The sequence below is a fragment of the Pelophylax lessonae genome (genome assembly GCF_965119305.1).
Source record: "Pelophylax lessonae genome assembly, chromosome: 5".
NCBI classification, from domain to species: domain Eukaryota; kingdom Metazoa; phylum Chordata; class Amphibia; order Anura; family Ranidae; genus Pelophylax; species Pelophylax lessonae.
This window is the reverse complement of record NC_138772.1, coordinates 418,149,758-418,176,531: the sequence shown is the minus strand read 5'-3', so window position 1 is coordinate 418,176,531 and position 26,774 is coordinate 418,149,758. Positions and strand designations below refer to the sequence as shown.

The window sequence follows — 26,774 nt, the reverse complement described above, 5'->3', positions numbered from 1 at the left end:
CACAGCCAAAAAGTGTTTTCCCAAAGTAGAACAATACCTATTTAATTTGTGCACTATTTTATTTATTATAATTGCACTGTTTCTCAACTTTACCACTTTGAAGCACATATTGTTTTAGCTGACACTCTGTCACCTATAGGTAGCGCCGGGGCAACTTCTTTGCACTTTCATTTATTTTAACCCCTCGGGGTTTGGTTGCTGGCAGCTTACACCTTATTTATACACGGCATTCACACAATTCCATAGCGCTGGTCACTTCTGTTTTCTTATCATCTATAACATTAGGCTTAGACCCATAAAATGCTATCATTAGGGGGGTGGAGGAGTTCGCAGGAGATTCAGACAACCAGTCATGATAAATGTAAGTTGTGATGCCAGGAAATAATTTTTTAGATTCGGACAGTCCAACCCAACACTCAATTTGGAAGCCTGAAGAGATGATCTGGCGATACAAGGGTGAGCCCCCTGCCAGAGAAATTTCTTGGGCAAGAAAACAGGGGATGCCCTGAAAACGTATAGAAATTTGGGAAGGTAAATTATTTAAAAAATGTTCACCCGAACAATTACATTTAGAGGCAAGGAGGACCCCGGTATGCAGCCTGGTCTCCATATGTGATATTATTGGTTGCATATTAAGAGACTCAAATTCTGACAGATCTGAATGAACTCAATATATGATATTTGACACATACAATACAATAGCATGTTGCTTGAGTTGGTTGAGTTTGTATAAATACCAGTATTAAGCACTAATTTACATGGGCATGTGTTTAATTTAAAAAAATAATTAATGTACAGCTAGTGTTCTTAAGTCTTGATTTTAGCCTTCTATATTCCTCTGTACAGCCCTGAGCAGCAGTGAGAGTGGATTATATCCAAACCGCCAGCTAAGCCTGTGTTCTGTGATTAAGCTGTTTTTCTATGCAGTATAGCAGGGTTGCCTGGATCTTAGCACTCACTGAACAGATTTAAAAAAATCCTTTACAGGTAAAAAAGAGTCAATATGTTTATTCAATGGTATATTTAACTGCTTTCCCCAAATTCAGATGTAAAAAGAGTGATTACATGCAAAGCACAGTTTCTTTGTTTTCAATGATGTATGATCAATTTGAGTTATTTACAGGATACACGATTTGTTGTAACAAATACTATCTAAAAAAGAAAAAACTTGGAAAGCAATGTTGTTTTATAAAAGATGGAGAGTTTTGTTACAATGTCCAAAATTACAGAGGACTACATCTGTATGAAGATATAAAAAAACTTTGCACATGTTTTGTTATACTGCCTTGGCCTTTTGCGATATTTATATATGGTTCACAAATATATGAAGATGAAAGATTTACTCTTCTTTTAGTTTGCCTCAGTGACTTGTAGCCTACCCCTAGAGCAATATATTTTAAGTTTTCTAGAAGTGGGAAGAAGGTCACGAGAAACTGAAAAAAAAAGAGAGCTGTCAATTACAATGGCTTGGGCTTTTCCCAAGGCTTCACCCTTGGTTTCCCAGGCTGATCCACCACGTATTACAAAGCAATGTGCCTGGGCTGTTTCTCAGGGCGCAACACAACTGTTAAAAATGGAAAAGCGCATCACAAGAATTTAGTATTATTCTTACAGTTATCAAATAGCAGAACTCTGTCAAATCAATAATTTTTCATCTCCATCATTGGGTCACCATTTCCCCCATATCCCTGTGATTGATTGTAGTAATACGGTCAGGTCTCCACACATAAGGGCAGAAACTGTATAATCCTCAATGGATAGATACGTTATCCACACATTGCCTTTATTGCTTGGTAACCTTGCATCAAACGTGTGAAGGTTATTTCTGGTGCAACTGAATTAAGGATACATTCTGACAGTAACAAGCTCACATGAGAAGACACTTTAAGCTCCTACCCTTATTGAGATAGTTGTTTCAAGTTTCTGAAAACTTCCACATGAGGTGATTTGAGGCCTATCAGAGCTTTTGGCAATGGGAAAGGAAATTCGGCTAGAAGGCTGTGCTATATTGTTATTGTTGCTCATGGCTATGACATGAAAATATTGCAGTACTAATAAATAGTGATGGGCCGAACACCCCTGTTCGGTTCGCACCAGAACATCTCGAACAGGGAAAATGTTCTAGCGAACATGCGAACTCTATCAAAGCCTATGGGACACGAACATGAAAAATCAAAAGTCCTCATTTTAAAGGCTTATATGCAAGTTATTGCCATAAAAAGTGTATGGGGACCTGGATACCGCCCTGGGGGACATGTATCAATGCAAAAAAAAGTTTTAAAATTATCATTTTTGAGGGAGCAGTGATTTTAATAATGCCTAAAGTGCAACAAAAAAAATTCCTTTAAACATTGTGCCAGGGGGGTCCCCTTAATGTGCCTGTAAAGTGGCACATCTGTACGATGTATGTAGCCTGTTTCAGCAATAATGACATTTCTAAAGGAAAAAATGTAATTTAAACTTGCTGCCAGCTGTAATGTATTGTCGGCTCCCGGCAATACAGATAAAAAAAAAAAAAAGAATAAAACAACGTGGGGTCCCTCCCAAAATCCATACCAGACACACACCCGACCATGCAGCCTGGCAGGCCAGGATGGGGGGGACAAGCAAGCACCCTCCCCCCCATCCTGAACCATACCAGGCCGTTTGCCCTCAACATAGGGGGGGTGCCCCCAAAAAACCCTGTCCCTATGTTGATGGGGACAAGGGCCTCTTCCTGACAACCCTGGGCTGTGGTTGTGGGGGTCTGCGGGTGGGGGGCTTATCGGAACCACCCCCCCCTCATGTGAATGGGTATCAGGTACCCCTACCCATTCACAAAAAAAGTGTACAAAAAAAATAAACGCAAAAAACAGTTTTTGACCAGTCCTTTATTTAAAAATAAAAACAAGTGACTCTGGATGTAAATCCATCGTCAATCATGACACTCGCCGCACCCGAAAAATAGAAAAAAATTCAAAGATGCTTCCACCTGTTCTGAAGCGTCCTGAGCTTTGACAGTTCTTTTATAGGCAAGGGGCGGGGCCACCCGGTTACATCACCCGGTGGCACTGGCCCTGTATGACATCACGTGATGTCATGTGACTTCAGGGACACTTTTTTTTTAATTTTTATTTTTGAATAAAGGACTTGTCAAAAAGGTCTTTTGTGTTTAATATGTTTTGTACACTTTTTTGGTGAATGGGTAGGGGTATGATGTACCTGATACCCATTCACATAGGGGGGGGCCTGGATCTGGAAGGGACCCCACGCCATTTTTTTTTTTTGGCGCGGAGTTCCCCTTAAAATCTGTACCAGACCCGAAGGGCCTGTTATAAATTTTGGGGGGAACCCCATGCCGTTTTTTTTTTTTTTAAATTATGGTGTGGAGTTCCCCTTAAAATCTATACCAGACCCAAAGGGCCTGGTATATGTCTTGGGGGGACACCATGCCGTTGTTTTTTAAATTCTGTCACAGGGTTCCCCTTAACCACTTAAATACAGGGTACTTTCACCCCCTTCCTGCTTAGGCCAATTTTCAGCTTTCATCGCTCATTGGCATCTATGGGAAATCTTGGTCAGCTTGGCATGGCACTGCTCACGAACTATAAGTAACAGGGACACAAAACTTGGGTAGCACCAAGAAGGGACCCAGGACTACAACATAATTATCTATACATTTAAAACATGGGGTATAACCTGAACACTACACTGACTGCACTAAACTAACTCAACACACTATCCACCAACTACCTGCCTAGCCTCTATTATCACACACTATACACAGCTGCCCTGTAAGCAGCAGCCTTAAATAGTGTGGGACGTGGACCTAGCGTCTGAGCCATGATTAGCTAAAGGCACCCTTGCCTTTGACCAATCATGGCTCTGACAGGACCTTGTGTTGTGATTGGCCAAAGCGTACAGGTCAGGTGCATGCTTTAGCCAATAACAAGCACTTAATGTACTGCAATCGTGCAGTGCATTATGGGGCGCTCATCGGCAGGCAAACTTGAGAACATCCAGCCCATCCTTACTGCTAAGGGCAGTCTTAAAACCTTAGAAAGAAGGCTGTCTGATAAATATATTATTGTTGCATAAAAGTGTATATCAAGCCAAAACATTTTTTTACAGTTTTAACCACTTAAACTCCAGAAGGTTTTACCCCCTTCATGACCAGGGCATTTTTTGCTATTCGGCACTGCGTTACTTTAACTGGAAATTGCGAGGTCATGCAGCACTGTACCCAATTAAAATTTATATCATCATATCATCAATATTTTTTACTTTCTGCTGAAAACATATCCAATAAAAAAATAAAGAGAAATCAAAATGCTTCATGAATGCAAGCCAAATGTAGTCTGCTACATGTCTTTGGTAAAAAAAAAAAAAATCCCAATAAGTGTATATTGATTGGTTTGCATGCAAGTTATAGCATCTACAAATGATGATATACAGTATATACTGGAATTTGTATTATTTATTTATATTTTGTACTAGTAATGGTGGATACCAATGACTTATAGTGGGACTGTGATAGCACGGTGGACAATCTGACACGAATTGACGATGAGTGGAAACTGACACTGACGTCCCCAGTGACACTAATACAGTGATCAGTGCTAATACTATACACGGTCACTGTACTAATGACACTGGCTGGGAAGGAGTTAACATCTAGGGGCAATCAAGGGGTTACCTATGTGCCTAACAATTTGTATTGTGTGAAATGTGAATAATCAGAAGTTTATTTCTTATTGAGGACACTGAAGGTAGTCATGAAACTGATGTGAATGTGCAATATACAGTATATGTAAAGTGCTGTATATAGTGTTGGCGCTATACAAGTATCTGTAATATTATTAATAAGGAGGAGAATATATATCACTCATTTTCACATTTTTCTAGTGTAAAAATAGAAGCCAACACCTAGATGATAGCTATGGAAAACTTGGTACTTTTCCTATCCTGATGTTTTCATACTGTAGTCCTTTTTAATGATAACTGAGCCAATCAAAATCACTGCAATTTGTCCAAACTAGACAAAATATAATTCTTTAAAGAATGTTCAACCTGCAAATCCCAGATTTTACCAAGATAAGGTTTTATGAGGATTTTCTTTTTCTAATAAAGATTTTTATTGTGAAGAATTCAAGTACAAAATAAGTACAAAACAAGACTATGCAAAATTTTTCTTGTACATAGGTAACAATTAGCAATGCTCTTACTACGAAAAAAAAAACCTTTACTATGTGTTCAAGAGTTGTAAAAAAACATGAAATTTGAATAAATCATTAAATATAGTATACAGCCAGTAAGAGTATACATGAGAGTTTTCACTTTGGTTCAAATATACTAGAGTCAATTTGAAAAGGAAAATATGCTGGAGAAAAAAAAAGGTTCGAAAAGAAGGGAAAAAAGGAAAGGAACGATCCATCGTCTGGTAATTTACAGAATATCTTCTACAATGAAAGCGACTGGTCTCAATAATGCAACAAGACTACACCAACAGGCTTGAGCCTCCCATCCGCTGCGCAAACTATCATAGGAATCGGAATATTGAAACAGATACCAGGACCTCCACATTTTATAAAACGTATTTGTGTTTTCAGTTGCTATAGCCACTATTTCCTCCATGTTGCTAAGGGTCTCAACAATACACCGCCATTCTTTGATTATTGTTTATGGGGGGTTTAAATGGGCAGGGTGCTACATAAAGCCTCATTTCAATTTCCAAACATTCTGCATAATATCTAACCAGGACAGCAATGGACTAAAATAGACAAATAGCAATTAAGAATACCATCAATAATAGGATTCAGTAAGAAGAGCCAGGAGGTTTAGAACCCCCTTTACCCTTCTCTGTTCTGTTTTAATCATCTTCCTTAGCCTCCGTATGTGGTTACCCCATGCTGATTGCCACTTCATCTTTAGATTCTTTGTCATCTGCAACCTGAGTATACACCAAGTGAAATGCTACATCAGTCACTTTTAACCTGCAGCAGCATCTGTAACCTGGTATCACTCTTTTTTGGCAGCTGTAAAAGTATATTTCATGGTACAAACACTATTACTGGCCGTACACAAGGCAGCTCTATTGCAATTTTGTAAAACTCTCCATCAACTTTTGATAGGAAAAACAATCATGTGTCCATATCATTTGGCCACCCACAGTTTTAATCATTACGGTACCAGACAAACAAAATTATAGTGAAATTAAATCAAAACCACCACAGTGTCAGTCAAATGCATTTTTATAGGTTTCAACCCCAATTTCCATTGCTTGTAAACCTCAAATAATTATGCATATTAATGCATTGTTTTAGCCTAAAATCTAATTATGTAGCTTAACAGAATCTGATCAAACAAGAAATCATGTCTTCTTTCATACATCATTATTGCTTGGGTCACATGAACTATCCTGCAGGGTAACAAGCTTATAAGGCAGAAAATTGAACAAGATGTTCCAATTAATAAAATGTCAGTCAGGCGTGAACTTGTCTATTGCAATAATAATTTTGTTACAATCACAGTACGCTTTTCACAATACACTCCTGTAGAATAACTTATGCTAGCCAGAATAGCAGAGTTTCTACTTGCTGGGTATGGTGTTTAAACACTTGTTTTGTGCACTGTTGAGCAATATCCTATGAAAGAAAGTCAGACATAGGCTTTCATTAGCCTGGCTTTACAGCTGACAGCTGACAAATTATTAGTTTGTATTGGTTCCTGCACATCAGTACTATTTCCCCAAAAATAAACAATGTTTCTGATTCTAATTTACAACTTGATGAGTCAAGAGGGCTATTGAATGAGCATTCTAATGGCTTACATGTCCATAAACTGTAGAACCCAAATCAAAGGCTTTTTTTTTTGTTTTAGATAGAATGGGGAATAGAGATGATCCGAATACCTTCGGTTCACGCCAGAAATTTCGAACATCGCAAAAGTTCGGAGCCGAACAACAAACCCCATTAAAGTCTATGGGACTCGAACTGGAAAAATCAAAAGTGAACATTTTGAAGGCTTATATGCAAGCTATTGGGCATATAAAATGGTATGGGGGTCCAGGTACTGCCCTGGGCAAAATGTATCAATGCAAAAAATGTCTGTAAAAAAAAATGTTTTTAAATGATCAGTGATTTAATGTGCTTAAAGTGAAACAATAAAAACGAGAAATTCCTTTAAATATAGTGCCTGGGGGTCCCCTTATCTGCCTGTAAAGTGGTGCATCTGTACCCAGTATAGAACCTGCTGTGGCAAAAATGACATTCTCCCTGCAGGCTTTCTTTATTTTGTAAATAACGGCTTGGGGAACCAGTCTGTATGATGAGGCCACAATTTAGTGCATTTGAAACAAGAGTCAAATTTTTGGGTAAATTCTGGTGTCCCTTTCACAGACTTGGGATTGAAGTAACAGGTGCGGAAAAATTGGGCTTTGGGTGTTGGTGGTGCCTCCCTTCATACCTTAACCCTATAGAGGTTCTGATGATAAAAGCAGGAGTTGGCCTTGCAGTAAAAAATTTAAATTATATGCCCCAGTCAAACAGTGGCAGAAAAGTTGGGCTTTGGGTGTTGGTGATGCCTTCAAACCGTAACCCTATAGAGGTACTCTTGATGAAAGCAAGAATTGGCCGTGCTGTAAAAAACTGAAATTATTTGTACCTGTTAAACAGGTGCAGAAAAATTGGTCCTTTGGCGTTAACTGTGCCCATGAAACCTATTGTCAGGGCTTACCTTTGTTGGGAGTCATTCAGGCAGAGATTTATGCTCACCCTTGCAAACAAACACAGACCAGGGTGACCAGGTAAGAAACCACCTGGCCTGTGAGTTTGTGCACGGGGGCTGTTCAGGATCACCAGGTCCAAATACAGGCAAGGACTAGAGCAGGAGAACCGTCAGGTGAAGCCAGGGGTCAGATGCCAGAAACAAACAGGAATGCAGGAACTCAAACAACAGGAACCAAACCAGGAAACCAGAATCAATGAACTGACACTGCCCTTAGGGAGGGGCAGTGTCTTATACCTTGTTAATTAGGTATCAAATACAGCTGGAGAGTTACTGACAGGTCTGAGCCTCTGGTGAAATCCAGCCCCCTAGTGCTGCAGGCAATACAGGAATAAACAGTTCTCCAAAGTCCTGAAGTGGCTCAGAGGCTAGTTTGCAGACTGGGAAGCCAGAAGGACACAGGTTCAATACCTCTGAAAGGCACCAGTGGGGTGGCCACGCCTAGCCGTCTGGCGGGTACGACTAGAACCCTGACACCTATCCAAAAAAATTTCTTCCAGATAAAATCAATACCCAAAATGCTAGGCATCCTAGACTTGCGCAAATTCCACATTCTATAAACACTTAATCTGCGACATCGGCATCAGGGGCTTGATAGCCGCTGCTAATCCAGGAATGACTCTGATCAAAGGAGTCCAGATGCGCTCTTTTATTCGTCACAAAACCTCCCGCAGCACTGAATGCCCGTTCAGAAAGCACGCTGGATGCTGGGCAGCCCAGCAGCTAAATTGCATACTGGACAAGTTCTAGCCAGTGGTCTATTCTCATTACCCAGTAACCCAGTGAATTGTTGACTGGAAAGCTCTCCATGTCTGTTTTCGCCCCTAGATAATCTCCCACCATATGATGCGAATGCTGCAGATATGTGAAAAAAATGAAGGTGCGCTGATAAACGTGCGTAAAGCTGCTACCAAGATGTGTAGGTAATAATATGTAAAAAAGGATTGGTGCGCTAAACTTACAATTCCACAAAAAACAATATATACAAACGTAAATTGATTGTGAAAAATTCAAAAGAAAAAGTCCATTCTCTTGTGACAACGTGTAAATGAATAAACTTTAAAGTGACTTGAAACAAATTGTGAATCCTGTAACTTGATTGGATATATGTGACCACCATGTGAGACGATCCCCACCACCGACAGGCTATTCTTCTTACCAGAAAGACAGGTTTATATGTGAGTTGAACATATTAAACGACCACTCACTCCCCATGCAGCTTCACCCGAAGTGTGTGTATAAGCCGCTTACCAGATGCCAATATGGTTTGAACATGGGAATATAATCTCCTCTCCTCAGAATAGGCTGTCTGTTGGTATAACGATCCCAATACAGAGTATAGTGTCTCCTTGTGGCTCCGCAACGAATCGGTGGCAGTGTATGGAGTCCTGTTGGTGATCCTGGTCCTCAGCTGCTGGGGCTCTCTGTTATGAGCTCCCTGTAGATGTGGATGGGGTCCTGTGTGGCTGTCACACAGCTCTGTTGATCTGGACACTCAGCTGGTGTCTGAACTGTGATCAGACACCAGCTGAGTGTCCAGATCAACAGAGCTGTGTGACAGCCACACAGGACCCCATCCACATCTACAGGGAGCTCATAACAGAGAGCCCCAGCAGCTGAGGACCAGGATCACCAACAGGACTCCATACACTGCCACCGATTCGTTGCGGAGCCACAAGGAGACACTATACTCTGTATTGGGATCGTTATACCAACAGACAGCCTATTCTGAGGAGAGGAGATTATATTCCCATGTTCAAACCATATTGGCATCTGGTAAGCGGCTTATACACACACTTCGGGTGAAGCTGCATGGGGAGTGAGTGGTCGTTTAATATGTTCAACTCACATATAAACCTGTCTTTCTGGTAAGAAGAATAGCCTGTCGGTGGTGGGGATCGTCTCACGTGGTGGTCACATATATCCAATCAAGTTACAGGATTCACAATTTGTTTCAAGTTACTTTAAAGTTTATTCATTTGCACGTTGTCACAAGAGAATGGACTTTTTCTTTTGAATTTTTCACAATCAATTTACGTTTGTATATATTGTTTTTTGTGGAATTGTAAGTTTAGCGCACCAATCCTTTTTTACAGAATGCTGCAGATAGAATGTGGCAGCTGACAGCCCTGGGTGCCTGGGATTAAAACATTTTTAAAATGCATCACTAAGGTGGCCCCCTTCTTCACCGCTCCTCCTTTGACCAACAGAAGCCTCAAATTTAGCTTTTCTATGAGACTGTAACCTACCAGAGTTTGGAAAGGCGTTACATAAACTCCTCAAGATATTTCATCCTCTGTTCCCTCTGTGGGGATGGGATGAGTTACGATACTTTCCCCTTGTAACAGCGGTGAAGGAGGGTTGCCAACCAATAATGATCCTTCTCCTTGAAGTCAGGAATTCTTGGGTCCTTTTACAGGCTTTAAAGAACAAGGGAGTCCATGCACCACAAGTTTGCGTAGGCATGAGAAGCAGAGTCCTTGGAGTCACTGAGCATTACAGTATCTGGAACTGCCTCCTCCCCGCCACATACTACTCCCAAGGGTTCTAGGGACAGAAAACCATCTCTTAAGGTTTGACGTATGTCTTCCTCTTCTTTAATGCCTCCAAAACTGCCGGAATCCTCCTCCTCCCTCTCCTCTTGTGTGTTTTGTGGCTTTGCAAGAATAGTGTCTGCATAAAGTGGGCCTTGAAAGAAAAGGAAGTCCTCCTCTTCCTCCTGCTGCTCTGCCACGAGTGCCTTGTCCATAATGCCACACAGAATCTGCTTAAGCAGAAACACAACAGAGATTGTGTCACTGATGCATGCATTGCCACATCTCACCATCCTTGTCGTCTCCTAAAATGGTGGCAGTACTGTGCATGCATCCTTTATCAGCAGCCATTGGCGAGGGTAAAAAAAGCTGAGCTGCCCTGAGTGTGTCATACTCACACAGGTACTCATTGACGGCCCTGTGCTGCATTTGCAGCTGCTGCAGCATTGCCAAAGCTGAGTTCCACCTTTGTTTGGCTTAAGTCATCATTACTTTCTCCAATCATGGCTCTGACAGTATTCTTCATTGCTTCAGCCAATCAGGGTATAGAATGCTCTATGTGGCGCAAAGTGCATTGTGGGGCGTCCAGCAGGCAGAACAAACCATCAAATGCCCTGCCAATTCGGGTGTTTGCCGAACGAGCGAACAGCCAATGTCCAGGCTGAACTTATGTTCGGCCCAAACTGTTTGCCCAACACTAATGGGAAAGGATTAAAATCTCTGTCATGCTTCTATTAACACCACTGTCTCCATCTGGAATGATTCCTTCTACTTTTTGCCTTGGTGGCACAAATTAAATTTCCCCAAAGGGCTTCTTCTACGTGTAAATAAAAGTGTTTTTGTTGATCTCTGCATTTTCAGAGAAATTGTTCTCAATTCCTGCCCTGGTAACTCAAGAAAGAGAGGGGATAAGCTCTTTAACAGGAACACAAACCTAACAGAATTTCTACTGTAACTTTTTCCCATTCTATTTAAAACCAAATAAAAATGGTGGATGGTGTTTTACTTTAAGAAGTTACCATAATTGTGTGGTACACAAAAGCACATTGGTAGATACACCAAGGTAAACAAAACCTGAAAGAAGTATTAAAGAGAAAACCAAAAATAACATATTTGATGCAGTCTGTCCCTAGCATTAAAGCATTAGTAATGTCCGCTTTGTGATTTTTACCTACAGGTAAGCTTATAATAAAGTGGTAAGCTTATAACAAAGCTTACCTGTAGGTAAAAGGAGGATCCCCTAAATGTGCACCGTTTAGGAGATATTTGCTCTTTTGGCAGCAGGTGACATTACCGGTGCATGTGCTCTGAAGGAACGTAATACCTGTCCCGTTCCTTCAGAGCTGTGGACGTAACATCATCGCGGCTCAGCCATTCAAGCTGCCGGAGCCTACAAACCCGGAAGTAAAAACCGGATGAAGATGGAAGCCCTGACAGCGATGACAGTGCGCCGCTGGAGGGCTTTAATTCAAGGTTCAAAGTTAGGCTTTATTTAACTTGTTGGTGACTAATGTAAACTCCTTTTAAATCTATTGGTTCATCTAACACTACCCTCTGCAGACATTGCTGCTGTCCAAGGGTGCCTCCATCACTCCTACATAGATAGAGGAGTCACCCTAAGACAGAAAGTGTATTATTGACTGGATCACAGGTTAAAAATAAAGGAAAGATAAATACGAGAAGGTCTGGGGATACTGGAAGGTTTTCATCCTGTCCCTGCTGTGTTCCTAAGCTCAGGCGGGGTGCCTGCTTGGGGAGGGTGCGGGGCCCGGCACGGAGCTGTTCTCTCACCCCTTCTGCCCCTTCTGTCTACCTTTTCCTGCCCGTTCCTATCTCCTCTCCTTTTTTACTCTCCCTACACCAGTTGCGCCATATGCGCTTCCAATTGTGGGTTCATTGCGAAGAAACTAATGTTATCATTAATGGTGCTTCCATCCAGGTGTTTACATACACACCTTCGAGTGCCTCAAATACGGCCTAGTGCCTTTGACACTTGCACTGTGTTTGCTGACATTTCCATGAGGTTGATGATGCTACAGTTTCTAATATACTTCCTGTATTAACCTTCTCCCTACATACGATTCAACCTAGAGCTCTGACCCACTCTGCACCATCCCAATAACCAATGAAAGCCATCAACTGCCAGTGACATTTTTTTCACTGGTTTGTAGCATAGCAAGGGGTGTAGGGCGTTTAGCAGTCACCCTATGTGCTTTGTACACAGGAGCAGACCAGGTACACAGTAGAGCATTTACCCAGAGATTAATGTGCACCCAGGCACTTTGTGGCACCTGCTCCTATGTTGTTCTGTTTCTTATGGTACTTGGAGGAATAAGACAGGTTCCTTTTCACAATGACATGCAGTCACTAATTTTAATTTTACTTTAAAATCATCCAGATGTCCTCCCATTTACCACCCAGAGCCATATTTAAAGCCCCTGTAAAATAAAATCTCTTCGCTCTCTTATACTGGAATGACAGATTGATTTACACACCACATTTGTTAAGACAACAGTCCCTGTAGGAATTCATCATAATTTTTGTTGTGGCAGGCAGGATTATTTGCAAAGAAATACACCCAGAGAATATATAATGGCAGCAGCTGCAAATAGTTAGGGAAAAAGCAGAAAACAACTTGAAGAGCTTCTTTAAACTAACATTTTAATTCAGGCGGTGTTTATCATTTCCTGGTATGTGGTAACTGCACATAAGTGGCTCTATACTATTTCTACATCATGTTTACTTTAATTATAGCAATGCCATGTAAGTATATATACAGTCTATGAGAAATGTCACTAGGAATATGTTCAGTTATAAGCAATCTGACTGAATGTGAACTTTAGACTTTAGTACACGATTTTAGCTTTATACTCATTTACTAGGCTGGTGTCAAAAAATATTGTAAGTGGTAAAGCAAATAATAAATATCAAAAACACAGCAATAATTAGCAACAGAGTAAACAGTAGCACATTTGTCAACATCACATATTTCAGCTATGTATTGAGATGCTAAGTTTTGGAAACTGTATATGCAATGGAACACTTCAAATTAAATGCATTACTTCAGTATTTCTGAAAAATAACAAACAAAATGCTTCTACAGTGACTGAAGCAAAAATCACTTTGCACCTAACTCGTTAAAAAGCAGTTCAGTGCAACAAGAGAGATCAATGGGTACACTGCTAATGCTAATAAGCAAACAGTTCAACTGTACTAACTTAGAGTTTGCCTTTATTTGATTCTGTTGCTAAAACAAAACTAGCTTAAAAACTATCCTGTACTCACTTCCCTTGCTGCCTGCACCACCAATTACTATTTTGTTTCAAAGAAAACATCCCTTGAAAACTGTACTGAATCTGACACTTCCAGGAGTGTCAATCTCCTGGTCCCCATTACATGGTGTGGATCCTCCCTTCAGTCCTTATTTCATAGTGAGGTAGGAGCTGTCAGAAGGAACCATAGACAGTGGTCCTGCATTAAAAAAAGGTTAGCAAATATGTTCTTAACTCAAAGATCTCCATTATTTTTTTGGTTTAGGTAAGTAGAACCTATTGGAATCATGCTTAGCACAAGGAAGAGGAGTAGTCAAGTATAGTGCGATAAGAATGTCCTAAAATGGAAGTGAACGGGCTGCACACTGAAGCTGTCACCAATGTAAAACTAGGTTTAATATATTAAATAGCGGATTCACAACATATAGTCGTACCTGTTTACCACCTGCTCCAATGCATTTTATCCCACAAAAGGCTTGAAGAAATATTGATATTGATATTGTGTTATTTTAATAACAAAACATGTCATACTTACTTGCTCTGTGCAGTGATTTTGCAAAGAGCAGCCCCAATCCTTCTCTTTTCAGGTCCCCCGTGGGCTCTTCTGGCTCCTCCATCCTACTGAGTGCCCCCACAGCAAGTAGCTTGCTTTGGGGGCACCAGAGCAGCTTGCTCCCAAGCCGTTGCTCTGTATATCCATTCACACACAGAGTGCAGCTCTGCCCATCCCCTGTTCTCTCCTCATTGGATCACTGGCTGTGATTGACACTAGCAGGAGTTTATGGCTACCGCTGCTGTCTCAGTCAATCCAGAAGAGCCAAGGCTCTTGTGCATATCGCTGAATCGGGATGGGGCTCAGGTAAGTTTTAGGCAGACTGTGGGAGCTGCTGAACACAGAATGTTTTTTACTTTCATACATACGAAGCACAAAAGTAAAAAAAATCTTGAGACTTTAAAACTACATTAATCATGGAGAGCCCTTAAACTTTAACATAAGGATTTTCTTGTAAGACTGTACTTTTCTTTTCACAACACATTTCACTGACCATGTCTATAATACTGTATATTCTACAGTAGTTAGTACTTCTAGATTACCTTGCAATAGTCCCCAGGAAAACCTCGTTTTGACTGGCTGCTGGGCTTTGGACCACAGGGAAGGCATTGTGGCTTGTGTTAGTCAAAAGATCAGCCAAAGAAGAAACACTTTCCCGCAGTTGGACAACTGTGCAAGGCTTCATAACATCTTGGGCAGTGAAGAGCTCCAGGTTTACCCTGTCAAAGACAAAGCAGAAAGACACATAAGTAAACAGGAAAAGATGTAAGCAACTTTAAAATGTGCGTACATAAATTGATTAATTATATGTTACTTACCAGACTTTAATATATACCATTATTTATGTAGTGCTGGGCTACAGCAATATGAAGAAGGAACATGAAGGGAAATTTACTAAAACTGGGGCACACAGAATCTGGTACAGCTGTGCATGGTAACCAATCAGCTTCTAACTTCAGTTTGTTCAGTTAAAGCGTTTGTGGCCCCAAAAAAAAAAAAATAAAGATCCTGTTCCTTTAAAGCATATTACACAGCACAGTGCTTGTGCTGTGTAATTTGGCCCCCTGTATCACCTAAAAAACCTGGCTGATCCTGCCAGTTTCTGCCCTCCCCTTGTACTCTGACCATAGTGTATCATGGCTGTTGAACCCTGACACTGTGGTCAGTGTAAGTACCCCCGTCAACCGCAGCCCTGTCCTCCTCTGTCTCCCTCTGTCCTCCTCCCCCTCCCCTCCCTGCTTTCTGCTCCTGTGTCAAGTGCCTGGCCCCTCCCCTTCTGCTACTGAAAAACCTTTTATTATCTTACATAATCCTTTTTGTTTCCCAATGCTAGTTTCTCCTGTCACTGTGTTTTATAAAAAAAAATGCTGGCTTTACCCGATTTCAGAGTGCCGCTCAGTCGACACGTGACCAGCCGTCTCTCTCCTCCTCTCCTCCTGCCTGAATCTTGGCTCTGCCCACTGCTACTGTCAGGCGGGGAGTGGAGAGGGAGGCAGTGGGTCAGGTGATGGCCGATCAGCGCTCTGAAACCGGGTAAAGCGGTAAAGACAGCATTTTTTTTTATAAAACTCAGTGACAGAAGCACCTAGCATTGAGGAAAAAGAGGATTATAGCAACTTGGCAGTGTGGTTTAACAACCACTTGAAGCTTTGACAAAAAAACCTGGAAGCTAAATGGTTACTATGCCCAACTGCACCAGATTCTGTGTGCACCAGTTTTAGTGAATCTCCCCCATAGCCTTTTATTCTTCTCTCCCTCTACTGATGTTATTCTGCCCCATTCTCCTCATAGACTTCTATGTAGAGCGCTGAGAATCCTGGGAGTTGTAGTTTGGAACAGCAGTCATATAATAGGACGAATAGACTCCTTACACCACAGATCCCAATAGGCACTGTGCAGTAGGAGGATAGAAAAGATGATTTTTATTAAGCTGCCCAGAAAAGTTCTTCTTCTTGACACTGGGGGAGTTAGCAACTCAACCAGCAGGAGACCCTACCAGTGGAGATCTGAGCATGAAACCAAGAGCAGGGACACCCAGGGACAGCGCAGCACCACCCTCGGCACTTTCACAGCTGCAACAGGGAAACTGGAGCAGCCACTCACCTGACCACTGATCACCAGAGCCTTGTGGGGAGAGAACCCCCACTTCTACAGGAAGAGGCCACCGCAGCATCCTGGGGATTGGTGAGAGAGCTTTTCGCCCATTGCTGATACTGCTAGCAAGGACTAAACCACTGAGCAGGACACCAAGTGTACCCAATCCATTCTGCGCCCATACTGCACTCTATACCGCACTTATTCTAAACCAACTCTATACTGCATTTTACAAAACCTTTACCGCATCTGAACCACATCTACCTTGCACCTGTCCTTGGACTATATTGTACCTATACTGTACCCTATATTGCGTAAAGGGTAAACTAGGACTGTCATTAAGTGCAAAAATGCTCTTAAAGGGCCTCAATGATAGCCGAAAGAGAAACATCTCAAAGGACTGCCCCTCCTGTGATAAATATTCTGCAAGCCCCCTTTGTTTCCCTGCCCCCTCCACTATCATCCTCGTTTTCTTTTGAACAGTGCATACCCACTCAGTCTAGGAATAGCATCGCCACTATAAATGCTCTCCAGCAGTATAGTTCCAGAACTTGATAGACTAAACTTTACTACTGCTCACTGCTGCACTTGAGGTTCCCTTGCTACTGTTTATGCTGACCTGGATGCCAAATGTCATCTTATGCCTGCCTAGTGTTAATTACTTTGTATGCTAAATTTTGTTATTGCCATTGTTAATCCATTTTTTTGCCTGCCTAGTTACCAACCATATTGGGTGACCAGGACCAACCCTACCATGGGTCCTGCTGGGTCCATTGGACCCAGGCGGCACTGTGAACAGGGGCGGCCATGGCTCAGTGGCAACACCGCCACCTCTATGTCCCGGAAATGCATTGTAAGAAAAATCACTAAATTACCCGTATGTGTTAGCTCAGTGTTGGTATAGTGCACGGTGTGGGCCAGCACAAGCTGCTACCTCCCTACAGTGACTTTTGGCTGCTCTCCCGAGTTCTGGCCCTACTCCTCTCTTCCAGTGAGCTCTCTTTCCGAACACCTGACCCACCTCCACCACCCATTTCTCTCCCTGCAGCGCCTGCAATGAAAAGCAATTCCCTCCCACCTGGGTGGTAGCAGAGCCTGGGGAGGCACCATTCCAGCCTGGAGACACTCGCAGCTGAGCTGGAGGAGTGTGTGACATGATGGGGAGGAGCCGAGACCAGGGGGAGGAGCCAGTAGGCATAGGAGCAGGAATGGTATTGAGGGATCTCACAGCCACAGTGAAAGGTAGGGCAAAGTGCTTAGATAGTTCTCATTATACAGCCCAGTGACTGTATATTATGGATCCCACAGGAAAGATTAAAAAATGAGGACAGGGAATGGGACATAAACAAATGGGGGTAGTCTGAGAAGAGTACATGGGGACAGAGCAAAGGAGATGGGGAGGAAACAGAAGACATGGTGATTGGTGAGATGTGGACAGAGAAAGGAAGATGGGAACAGGGCACGGAGATTGGGAAGTTAGAGCAGGAAATATAGGGACAGTCACAGTCTGGGTTGCTAAACCCAGATGAATAGTTTTGTAAAAAAAAAGGGCGCTTTTTTCCTGTCCATGAAGCTAGGTTCACATATATGTGGTGTGGGAAACGCAGCAAATCCTGTGCATTTCCCTCACCACATTGAAATCACACGGCATTCATGCAAACTGCATGGGGTGTAAATTTTAAGTTAATGACACCCCAAAACGATGTGCAAAGGGCAGTGCGATTGACAGAGTTGGATTGCATAGATGTGAGCACTCATGTGATTCCAGTGCAGGAAAAAAAGGGTCCTGCACCTTTTTTGTGCAGATTGGGTGCCATACAAATGAATGGCTCAAATCTCACCGTACAAACACTACATGTAATTACTGGTACATGCCGTGTCCCGCACCCCAGCTATGTTAACCCAACCTAAATGTCTGTACACAGGAGAAGAGCACCCGTACATTTTCCAGCTTTGCCCCAGCTCTGCACATGTGTAGTTCTAGAGCTGGCTAATTGTTAGACAGCTGAGCACGGCTTGACTCAAATAGCATGGAAGGTATGGGAGGGTGCACGTAACATCAATCGCTTGGCGCCTGTTTCTAGTAGTTTGAAGAAGACAGGCAGGAGGAGGAGGAAGGACCAACAGCCTGCCTGAGCCAGAGTAAGCTGGCAGTGCCCTACAGGCTGCATGCCTGGAATGGATATTGATTTGGGAGGGAAGTGCAACTAGGAACCCTAAGGTAAAGGGGGAGTGAGGAGGACACTTATTTAAGGGGGAACTCTGCTAACTCTTGTGTAAAGAGGAACTCTGATGTAAGGGGGTTCTGTCATCAGAGCCCTCTTACATCAGAGTTGCCAATGCTCCCCTCTAAATCAGGTTGTCCAGGGCCCCCTTTTTTTAAGAGTTCCCCCTTACAGTTTCAAGGGGAACTCTGCAGATTCTGTTGAAAGGTCTCATTCAAACAGGTATTGAGTCTCGTTTTCCACACAGAGCTGGTGTCTGCTGTGTGTCCATCTTGGAGCTGCATGCAGGCAGCCCATAAACGTGGATGCGAATGCAGTAGCTGCTTTAGATTCATATATCCACTCCTACCCACATGACAAATTTTGACATGCAACTTTGCCCATGCAGCCACTGTGTCTGCATCCACTTCTATATACTACCTGCATGCAGCTCCAAGGTGGATGTATACACAACAGACACCAGCTCAATATGGAGGATTGGTCTGAATAAGCCTTAAGGGGAAATTCTGGGACTGTGATGTGATTCCTGGTCCCTGCACTCTATACATTATGTTGTATATTACATAGTTCTGAGACACAAGGTGTCCATTGTCTCAGCAGTTACTGGTTTTAATGAAGTTCTTCCTCATGGTCCGCTTTGACAGACAAAATGATATTCTTTTTGTGTATATAAAAGCATATGTAATGGAAACATTTAAAAATATTTATATTTTTATATTTATGTCTGTGAGGCTGTTAGTTGTGGTACAGTAATTAGGAGTTAATGCACTTCACCAAGTCCCTTATCAAGTGCTGAGCATTGGCTAAAAAGAATCCCATTCAAACGAATGTGGTACTTTTGCAAAAATTGAGATACAAGTTAAGCTGTTGCCCACGGCAACAGCACAAGGTCCAAGCCTAGGTTCACAGCTTCATAGTTCTGCATGCTGCGTTTGCTATGGGAGGGGCCCAGCAGGCCCACCTACTACAGGCTGCCTGCAGAAAAAAACAACAAGAAGAGGCAGATACAAGACCAGTCACCCTGCACAAGAAGAGACCAGCAGTGACTAATCCTGATTACAGGAAGCTCTTACACAGAATTAAAATTTCACTCTGGATTACAGCAGAGATCTGAAAAAAAAAAACCCACAAAGCACCAAGATGCAAATAAGAATATACAGCCCTTTGTATTTATTTGCTTATCATGAAGTTTAGCTTTAAATGATAACTTTACCTTTAGTGCTATAAGTGACCAGCTTACCCATAGTAAATAATGGAGCCATGGCATGCGTGTGCAGTATGTAGGGATGGTGATTGAGACTTTGTTGGGGAAAAGGCGCTGGTTCTGAGAGGATGGTGAACATTATCCTTGGTGTGCTGCACTGAGTTGGGTAGGGATTTATTAAAAGAAAACTGCACAACGGTCAAGTTGTCTTTTAAAGCAGAGGCCCCCAACCCCAGTGCTCTAGGAACCAGGCCATAGAACAGGAGGTGAGCAGAGGGCAAGCGGGCAAAGCTTCATCTGTATTTATAGCCACTACCCATCAATGACATTACCGTCTTAACTCCGCCTCCTGTCAGATCAGCAGAAGAATTTGATTCTCAGAGGAGCGTAAACCCTACTGTAAACTGCCCATGCAAGGGATCTAGGTTGTGCGCTTCTTATATGAATCTAATGCCTGATGATCTGAGGTGAAGCTAAGCACTGGGGAGCAGCTGCAAATACAGATTATCATTAGCAGAGAGGTTTGATTGCACAGAGACCATAATAAATGAATTGCTTGCATACTCATATCAAAACCCTATCACCCTAGTGAGTGGCAAACGACAATCAAGCTGCATCTGGTAACAGGCTTAATAGTGGCAAGAGAGCATTTTAGTTCAATTGTAAAGCTGCATCTGGTGCATCTCATCGCCCCCAGATGGGACCGTCCTATTGTAGGAAATCAAGCTCAGGGCTCCCATTGATTCTTCATTATGGTGAGTTGTATAATTATTTATTAAGGAATCACAATGTAATAATAATAGAAATAAAGTGCACAATAAATTTAATGCAGTTAAATTATCCTAAAACCATCCTCCTCCATCCGTAGAAAAATTGTCTCCCACGAAGCTATAAACACAGTTGAACTACATATGTTTGCTGCCAACGGATTTGTAATTTGTAATTGCCATTCCTGTGATATACACACCTCTTCTAGTTAGGATGACCACTCTCAATAAACCTGTCAATAGGTTTTTGGCTGGTATGGAAATTCACATAAACTTGAGAAAGAATATCTGCAATTTTAACGACAAGCAATGCTAAATCATATATATTTTTTGCAATCATTGCTTATACACAAAGAATGCTCACCTCTTTTTGCCATTGACTACATATGGTTCTGCCTCCAAATGGGGAATACACTTAAGATGCAATAAAGAGCTGAAGAGTGAATGATTAAAATAATCGCCAACCGTTTTTCCAATCATTATTGCCACCATGATCAGCAGGATGGACTGCACATCATTTGTTATTTCCACCTAGGACAGCAAAAAAAAGCCAGAATCAGTACATAATATTAGAAAATTTCTCAAGATTGAATTTGCATGGTCTACATATCAATTTTGCAACAAACACCAACTTTGCTTTTATATCATCTATTTTACGAGCATCATTAAAAGTGTAATAAACATTCTGTAGCATGACAATCTATTTTTAAGGTTTTAAGTCAGAACCACAGTCAGAGATTTCATTGTGGAAATCATAACTAAAGTGACACTAAACTCTGTATAAAAAAAAATACTATCAATCTATAAATTCCTTTTTTTATTTTTATTCTGTTGCTGTGATTTGACTCCATGTTTGTGACTTCTACATTTCTTCTCCATGGTCCCAATGTTTGTAGGGATGTAGCCATTCTCTCTTGATTGCTCCCAAGATGAGCTATGGACTATGGGAGTCGTAGTGTGCATAGAGAAGTGCACAAGACTACAACTAATGTGCACAGTGCACTGCTCATTCCAAGCAAAAGAAAGCAAAGGGAAAAGAACAGGTTTGGGAGCTCACTGAGGATGTTACAAGGAGGCAGAAAAACACAGCAAATAACAGTATAAGTTATTTTTGGAGAAAAAGGACATCATTTAGTGTCTCTTTAATCAATATATACATATTGAATTTCAACATGGTTTAAAATATTGGATAAAGTTTTGAATTCTGGGCAGAGCTTTAGTTCTCTTTTATTTACAGTGGTTTATCCACATGCACAAATGTAGTCGCAATTCAAATGCCTTTATATTATTACATAAAGCTTTTCATCTGAAAGAAAAATGAATATGCCAGGCTTCTGCTGCTCTCATATATTGCAAACGTCTGCATCTTCTCACAGAAATGTTGGCTTTATAAAAACTGATTTAATAACGCTGCGAAAAAATGCAGTGAATCAAATTAACAATAAATAGGATTTCACTCCACTGTAGGCAGATCAGTAAAATTGGACCTATTATTAAAAAATTTGAACTACAGATAAATCAACATTACCAAGTCCCATTTCAAGTTAAAAAAAGTACCTTTTTCCATGAATAACAAAACTAGGCCTAGGCAGCCTTGATCACATGGTCTCTGGCTACCAATAATCACCGTAGAGACTCTATAGTTTTCAATAAACAGTAGGGGCTCATTGACACGTAAGGTGGATGGGAGGTAAAACCCCATGGTTGAGCCGTGCCTTCCCCACACCCAACCGCTATCTTTTTAGCTTCAGAGGCAATGGGCGGGATGTACACACCATATTTCGTTACCATGGCAGAAATGATACCCCCGTTGGTTTGAGCAGGCCGTGCTGCTCTGATTTACACAGCTTTGGTTCATTCCCACTAGCAGGGCTCTCTGAAGATCAATCTGTATTTCTTTTCTTTTTTGCATGTTAGAGGAGCTGCAGTTCTAGGAGTCTCACACTGAAAACTACCAGCACCATTAATCGTATTGCTGAAAGTAGAATGCTCACTCCAAGATCTCACACAGACTACAGAAAGTGTGAGAAAGTGCTAAGAGCATGTTTCAATAAGCACTTCATCAGGTTACTCGATATTGTATAGTAAATTAATGCTTACAACCCATGTTCATTCTACATTAATGGCCATCACCATCACAATTGTACAGCAGGGATTTGTTCACTTTGTTTTATGAGACAATTATCTGGCACTTTATTTTATTTCATACCATCTTATGCAAAATTGCATATTAGGCGATCCTAAAAAAAAAGCGGCAGAGATCCCAACCTGGGGTATTTTATCAAGGCAAATGAAGCACACATAACATCTGGAGTTTAAATAGTGCTGCAGCTTATTGTCCGATTTTCCATGATCTTTCTGATTTTTTTTCTTTCCAAACAGGTGTACTTGGTGAAAAACATATTTTAAAGAACTCCGGTCTTCACAATTTTTTTTTACCTACAAAAAAGTAAGCTTCTTTATGCAAGCGTTGTCATGTGAGTGAGCAAACGTGCAAATTCAGGGAGCAAATATAATGTGCATTCAAATAAAAAATATCCTTTGAATTCTTTTTTTTTGTACAGAAATAAATGTCTTTCTAAATTTGTTATTTTTTTTTTTTTGGTGCAATACTGCTTCTAGGCGTTACAGGGGTATACATCATATTGCAAATATTTCTGTATTCTTTGAGACAGAAGGAAATGCTTTGCGTAGTTTTGATTTTACATGTATGTGACATTCTCACCAATTTTCACCTGAGTTGGAATCAGTCAGTGTATTAAAAAAAAAATACTTTGTGAAAAAAAAAAAACTGTGCTAAAAAGCATATGCTATTGTTGACCTCTTCTGAAAATGCTAGTTGTCTGGCTCTCAGGGTAATCCATTGGCTTTAATACTTCTTGAGTGACTAAAGCCTGGTAAACACTATGATTTTTTAAACCGTCAGCTCCGGTCAGAGCCACAGTGCTCACTTTGCGAAGTTAGTATAGCGATCTCCTCTGCTAAATTGCTGTGTTCTGACAGGGGGGCGACCCCCCCCCCCCATGCCAGAACACTCTAATCAGCACTCTCTGCCATTGGCTGAGAGCGCTGACTGGAAGTCAGTAGACTGCTGGCTTTCCAGCATGCTCGTCCGACAGAAGCCTGCCAAACGGCCGACTTTTGTCGGACAGGGTGGCATAAACATGGGCTGAATTCCGAATGTTTTTTTTGGATCGCCCGATGTCTCCCAACATTCAGCCTGTGTGTACAGGGCTTAACCTGCATGCTCTTTCCAGATCAGTGACTCAAAATAAAAAAGTAAAAATCTAGGCAAAACTTTTTTTTTCATTTTGGATAGAGCAAGAGAGGGTTATAACCCCTGTCAGATTTTTATTTTCGCCATCTGTGTCTCATTGGGGGAATTCGCCTTTATTTCCTGTCCCATAGCCAAACAGGGAGTGAGAGGAAATTCCTGCAAATTATGGAAATTCCTTGGTGACCCCCATCATCCCCATTGGAAGATTTCCCCTCTATTACTTTTCAGAGGACTCAAAAAGGACTCAAAATTTGGGATTTTTTTTCACTTTCACTTTCAATGGTAATGGGAAACAGGACAAATACAGAGGTGAATCTTCTTAAAGGAGGAGCAGACAGCAAAAAAAAAAAAAAAAAACTGACAGGATTTCTAATCCCTCTGCACTCTATCCAAAACTAAAAAAAAGGTCTGCCTTTAGTTATACTTTAAAGTCCTCAGATCAGCATGACAGGCAGGCAACAAGAATTCTGCAAAGGGAAAGTTCAGCAGTGGCAACGTCCATTTTCCTTTAATTTGTCAAATAAGGACAAACCTCTCAGACAAAACTGAGTTGTTCACATGTAGCAAAAAACGGAAGGTGGGTGTGATACCATGTGCATTTGCGAATATGAATATTAGTTACATTGGATTATTTTCCCTGTTTTAGTTCACAAATTAGCCTCAAATTGTTTCCACGTTTCATTTGTAATTTAACCAATCTGACAATGTAAAAACACAGCTAAGTTACCCAGAATTTATATTTGTGTTCCTTAAAGTTTCGGATCATTTACTCCAATGGTACATTTGTTAACGGCATTCCCAAAGAATGTACTTTTTTGAATTTTCTCTTGGGAAAGTAAAACAGGAGTGGATCCAGACATTTACCACTGATTTTATAAAACAGAAACATCTACCCCATTTCACACAGTAAGTGCTTTTTTGGCTTTGCTTTACTATTGAAAAAAAATGATATAAATCAGCTTTGCACTGGCTAGACTCACACGTAAAGAGATGCAGTTAACATTTAACCTAAATATGACTCTGGCTGAAGTGTGAATGCATTCATCTTGTAGTGCTAAATAGTATTAGCTACTGCCACACACAGAGCACAGCTTGCCTGCCCTATTGATCTATACACAAATGAAGCTACTGTACATTTCTGTATCATACTTCCATGATATATTGTACCATTTCTGCGTATAACATATACTTTAAAACATACAAAGTTACAGAATATATAAGGCATGTAAAGTATATAATACATATAATTATGTATACCATAGATATATACATAACATGTTATCAAATATAAATAAAACACATACTACGTAATAGCATCATTTTGCAAATGCTTGCTATGGTACAATGGTATCTGACTTAGGCTTACACATAAATGATAAATGTCTTTGATAAAATCATACTTTTGCAAATGCTTGCTGTGGTATTATTGTATATGAAACCTTTATCTACTTGGGTTTACAAATTAATATTAAGTGTCAGGTATTAATGGGAAACTATAATCCCTTTATCTTTTTTACACACACACACACGCATATACATATATATATATATATATATATATATATATATATATATATATATATATTGTGACAGGAAGTCAGGTAAATCTGTGGGTGTTGTCACAGACGGGAGATACATTTCTGCCTTGTTTAGACAATTCACCAATTACTATCGGGTGTCGGCTGCAGAGGTAGCCAGAAAGGTTTAAGGACGTTGGAAAGCTTCAGCTATTCAGAATGAGGCAATTAAGGCCTCTATAAGTTATCCAGAGGATAACTACTGATTGCTGCATCCTGAGGCTTTGTGCGTTAAGGAGAGCAGTAAGCTGAGAGACTTTTGAAGGTGAGGTGGTGTTGACTTTTTCTGTGTGAAAAGAAAACAAATAGACTATTGGTTTTCTGCTGTATGACCAGCAGTGTCTGCCCAGCAGTAGGTTGGGACAGACACCATAGGTAGGTTCCTGTGTTGTGAAGGTAGATGCCCCAAGTGGCCAGGGTTTATTTTATGTTTGTTTGATTTATGCTGTTTGAATGCTTGCACTTGTTTCCAGCAAATTGGAAGAATAAACCATAGACCGTTGTGTTCAACCACTCCTCGGCTGTCTCTCTGTGTAACGAACCCACCCAAAGGGTCACCCACACCCGCTACCGAGCCAACCCCTTACAATATATATGTACACAGCTCAAAAAAATTAAAGGAATACTTTGAAAACACAGATCTCAATGGGGAAAAACATCATGCTGGATATCTATACTGATATGGACTGGGTAAAGTGTTAGGAATGCAAGGATGCCACATTGTTTGATGAAAATGAAAACGATCAACCTACAAAAGGCTAAGTTCAAAGACACCCCAAAAATCAAAGTGAAAAAATGATACAGCAGGCTAGTCCATTTTGGTTAAGCAGACCATATATCCAGAAGCTTGAATATTTACTTTGTATCTGTGTAATGCTGAAAACCCCTGCAAGGGTAAACCTTATGTAAAGGTACTACTGTTGTCAAAGAAAAGTGGACAGAAGCATTAAAATATACGTTTCTTAGTACACTGATTTCCTGTAAGGCTCTCTATTTGGATTTAAATCTCACATAAGTACACCACAAAAGATTTCCAAAATGCTATGGGCTACTTAAAATACGGCTTGCTTTGCAGATATCCTAATTGAGTTTGGTAAACAAGAGTCTTTGTAAAAGCAGTGCTAAATATGAAAAGGAAATAAAGCTCTAAATGACACCTTAAAAAATTATTGAATAAGTAAAGAGAATTTAGAATTTTCTTTTAGTGATGACCATAATAATGAAAGAAATATTTAAAAAAAACACATTGCACATTTCCTTTAGGCTACCTTCACATGTTGGCGTAGCGGATCGCGGGCAGAAACACAGCGATTCTGCCCGCGATCCGGAAATCATTGGAATTTTGCGGGACGCCTGTGTGTTGCCGTTGATTTGTAAGGGCACCCCAAACGCTGTGCAATGTTGCCACGATTTCCGCCTGCCGAATCGCGATAAGATTGCGCAAACAAAATCGCGGGTCGCATGACGCCCCAAAGAAGCTCTTGTACCTTTTGTTTGCGTGATGTTA

The 26,774-nt window shown here is 41.0% G+C and overlaps 1 protein-coding gene across 1 annotated transcript in view; it reads right to left on the bottom strand.

The window, feature by feature from the left end:
- The window catches only part of LOC309556272 (chloride channel protein C-like), a 299,799-nt gene that overhangs the window by 87,881 nt on the left and 185,144 nt on the right, over window positions 1–26,774 (bottom strand). The window contains exons 14-15 of the mRNA XM_082258707.1: window positions 20,778–20,944; window positions 14,666–14,842 (exon numbers count right to left, since the gene is read on the bottom strand). Coding sequence (XP_082114833.1) covers window positions 14,666–14,842; window positions 20,778–20,944 — 344 coding nt within the window. The remainder of the gene's footprint in view (window positions 1–14,665; window positions 14,843–20,777; window positions 20,945–26,774) is intronic.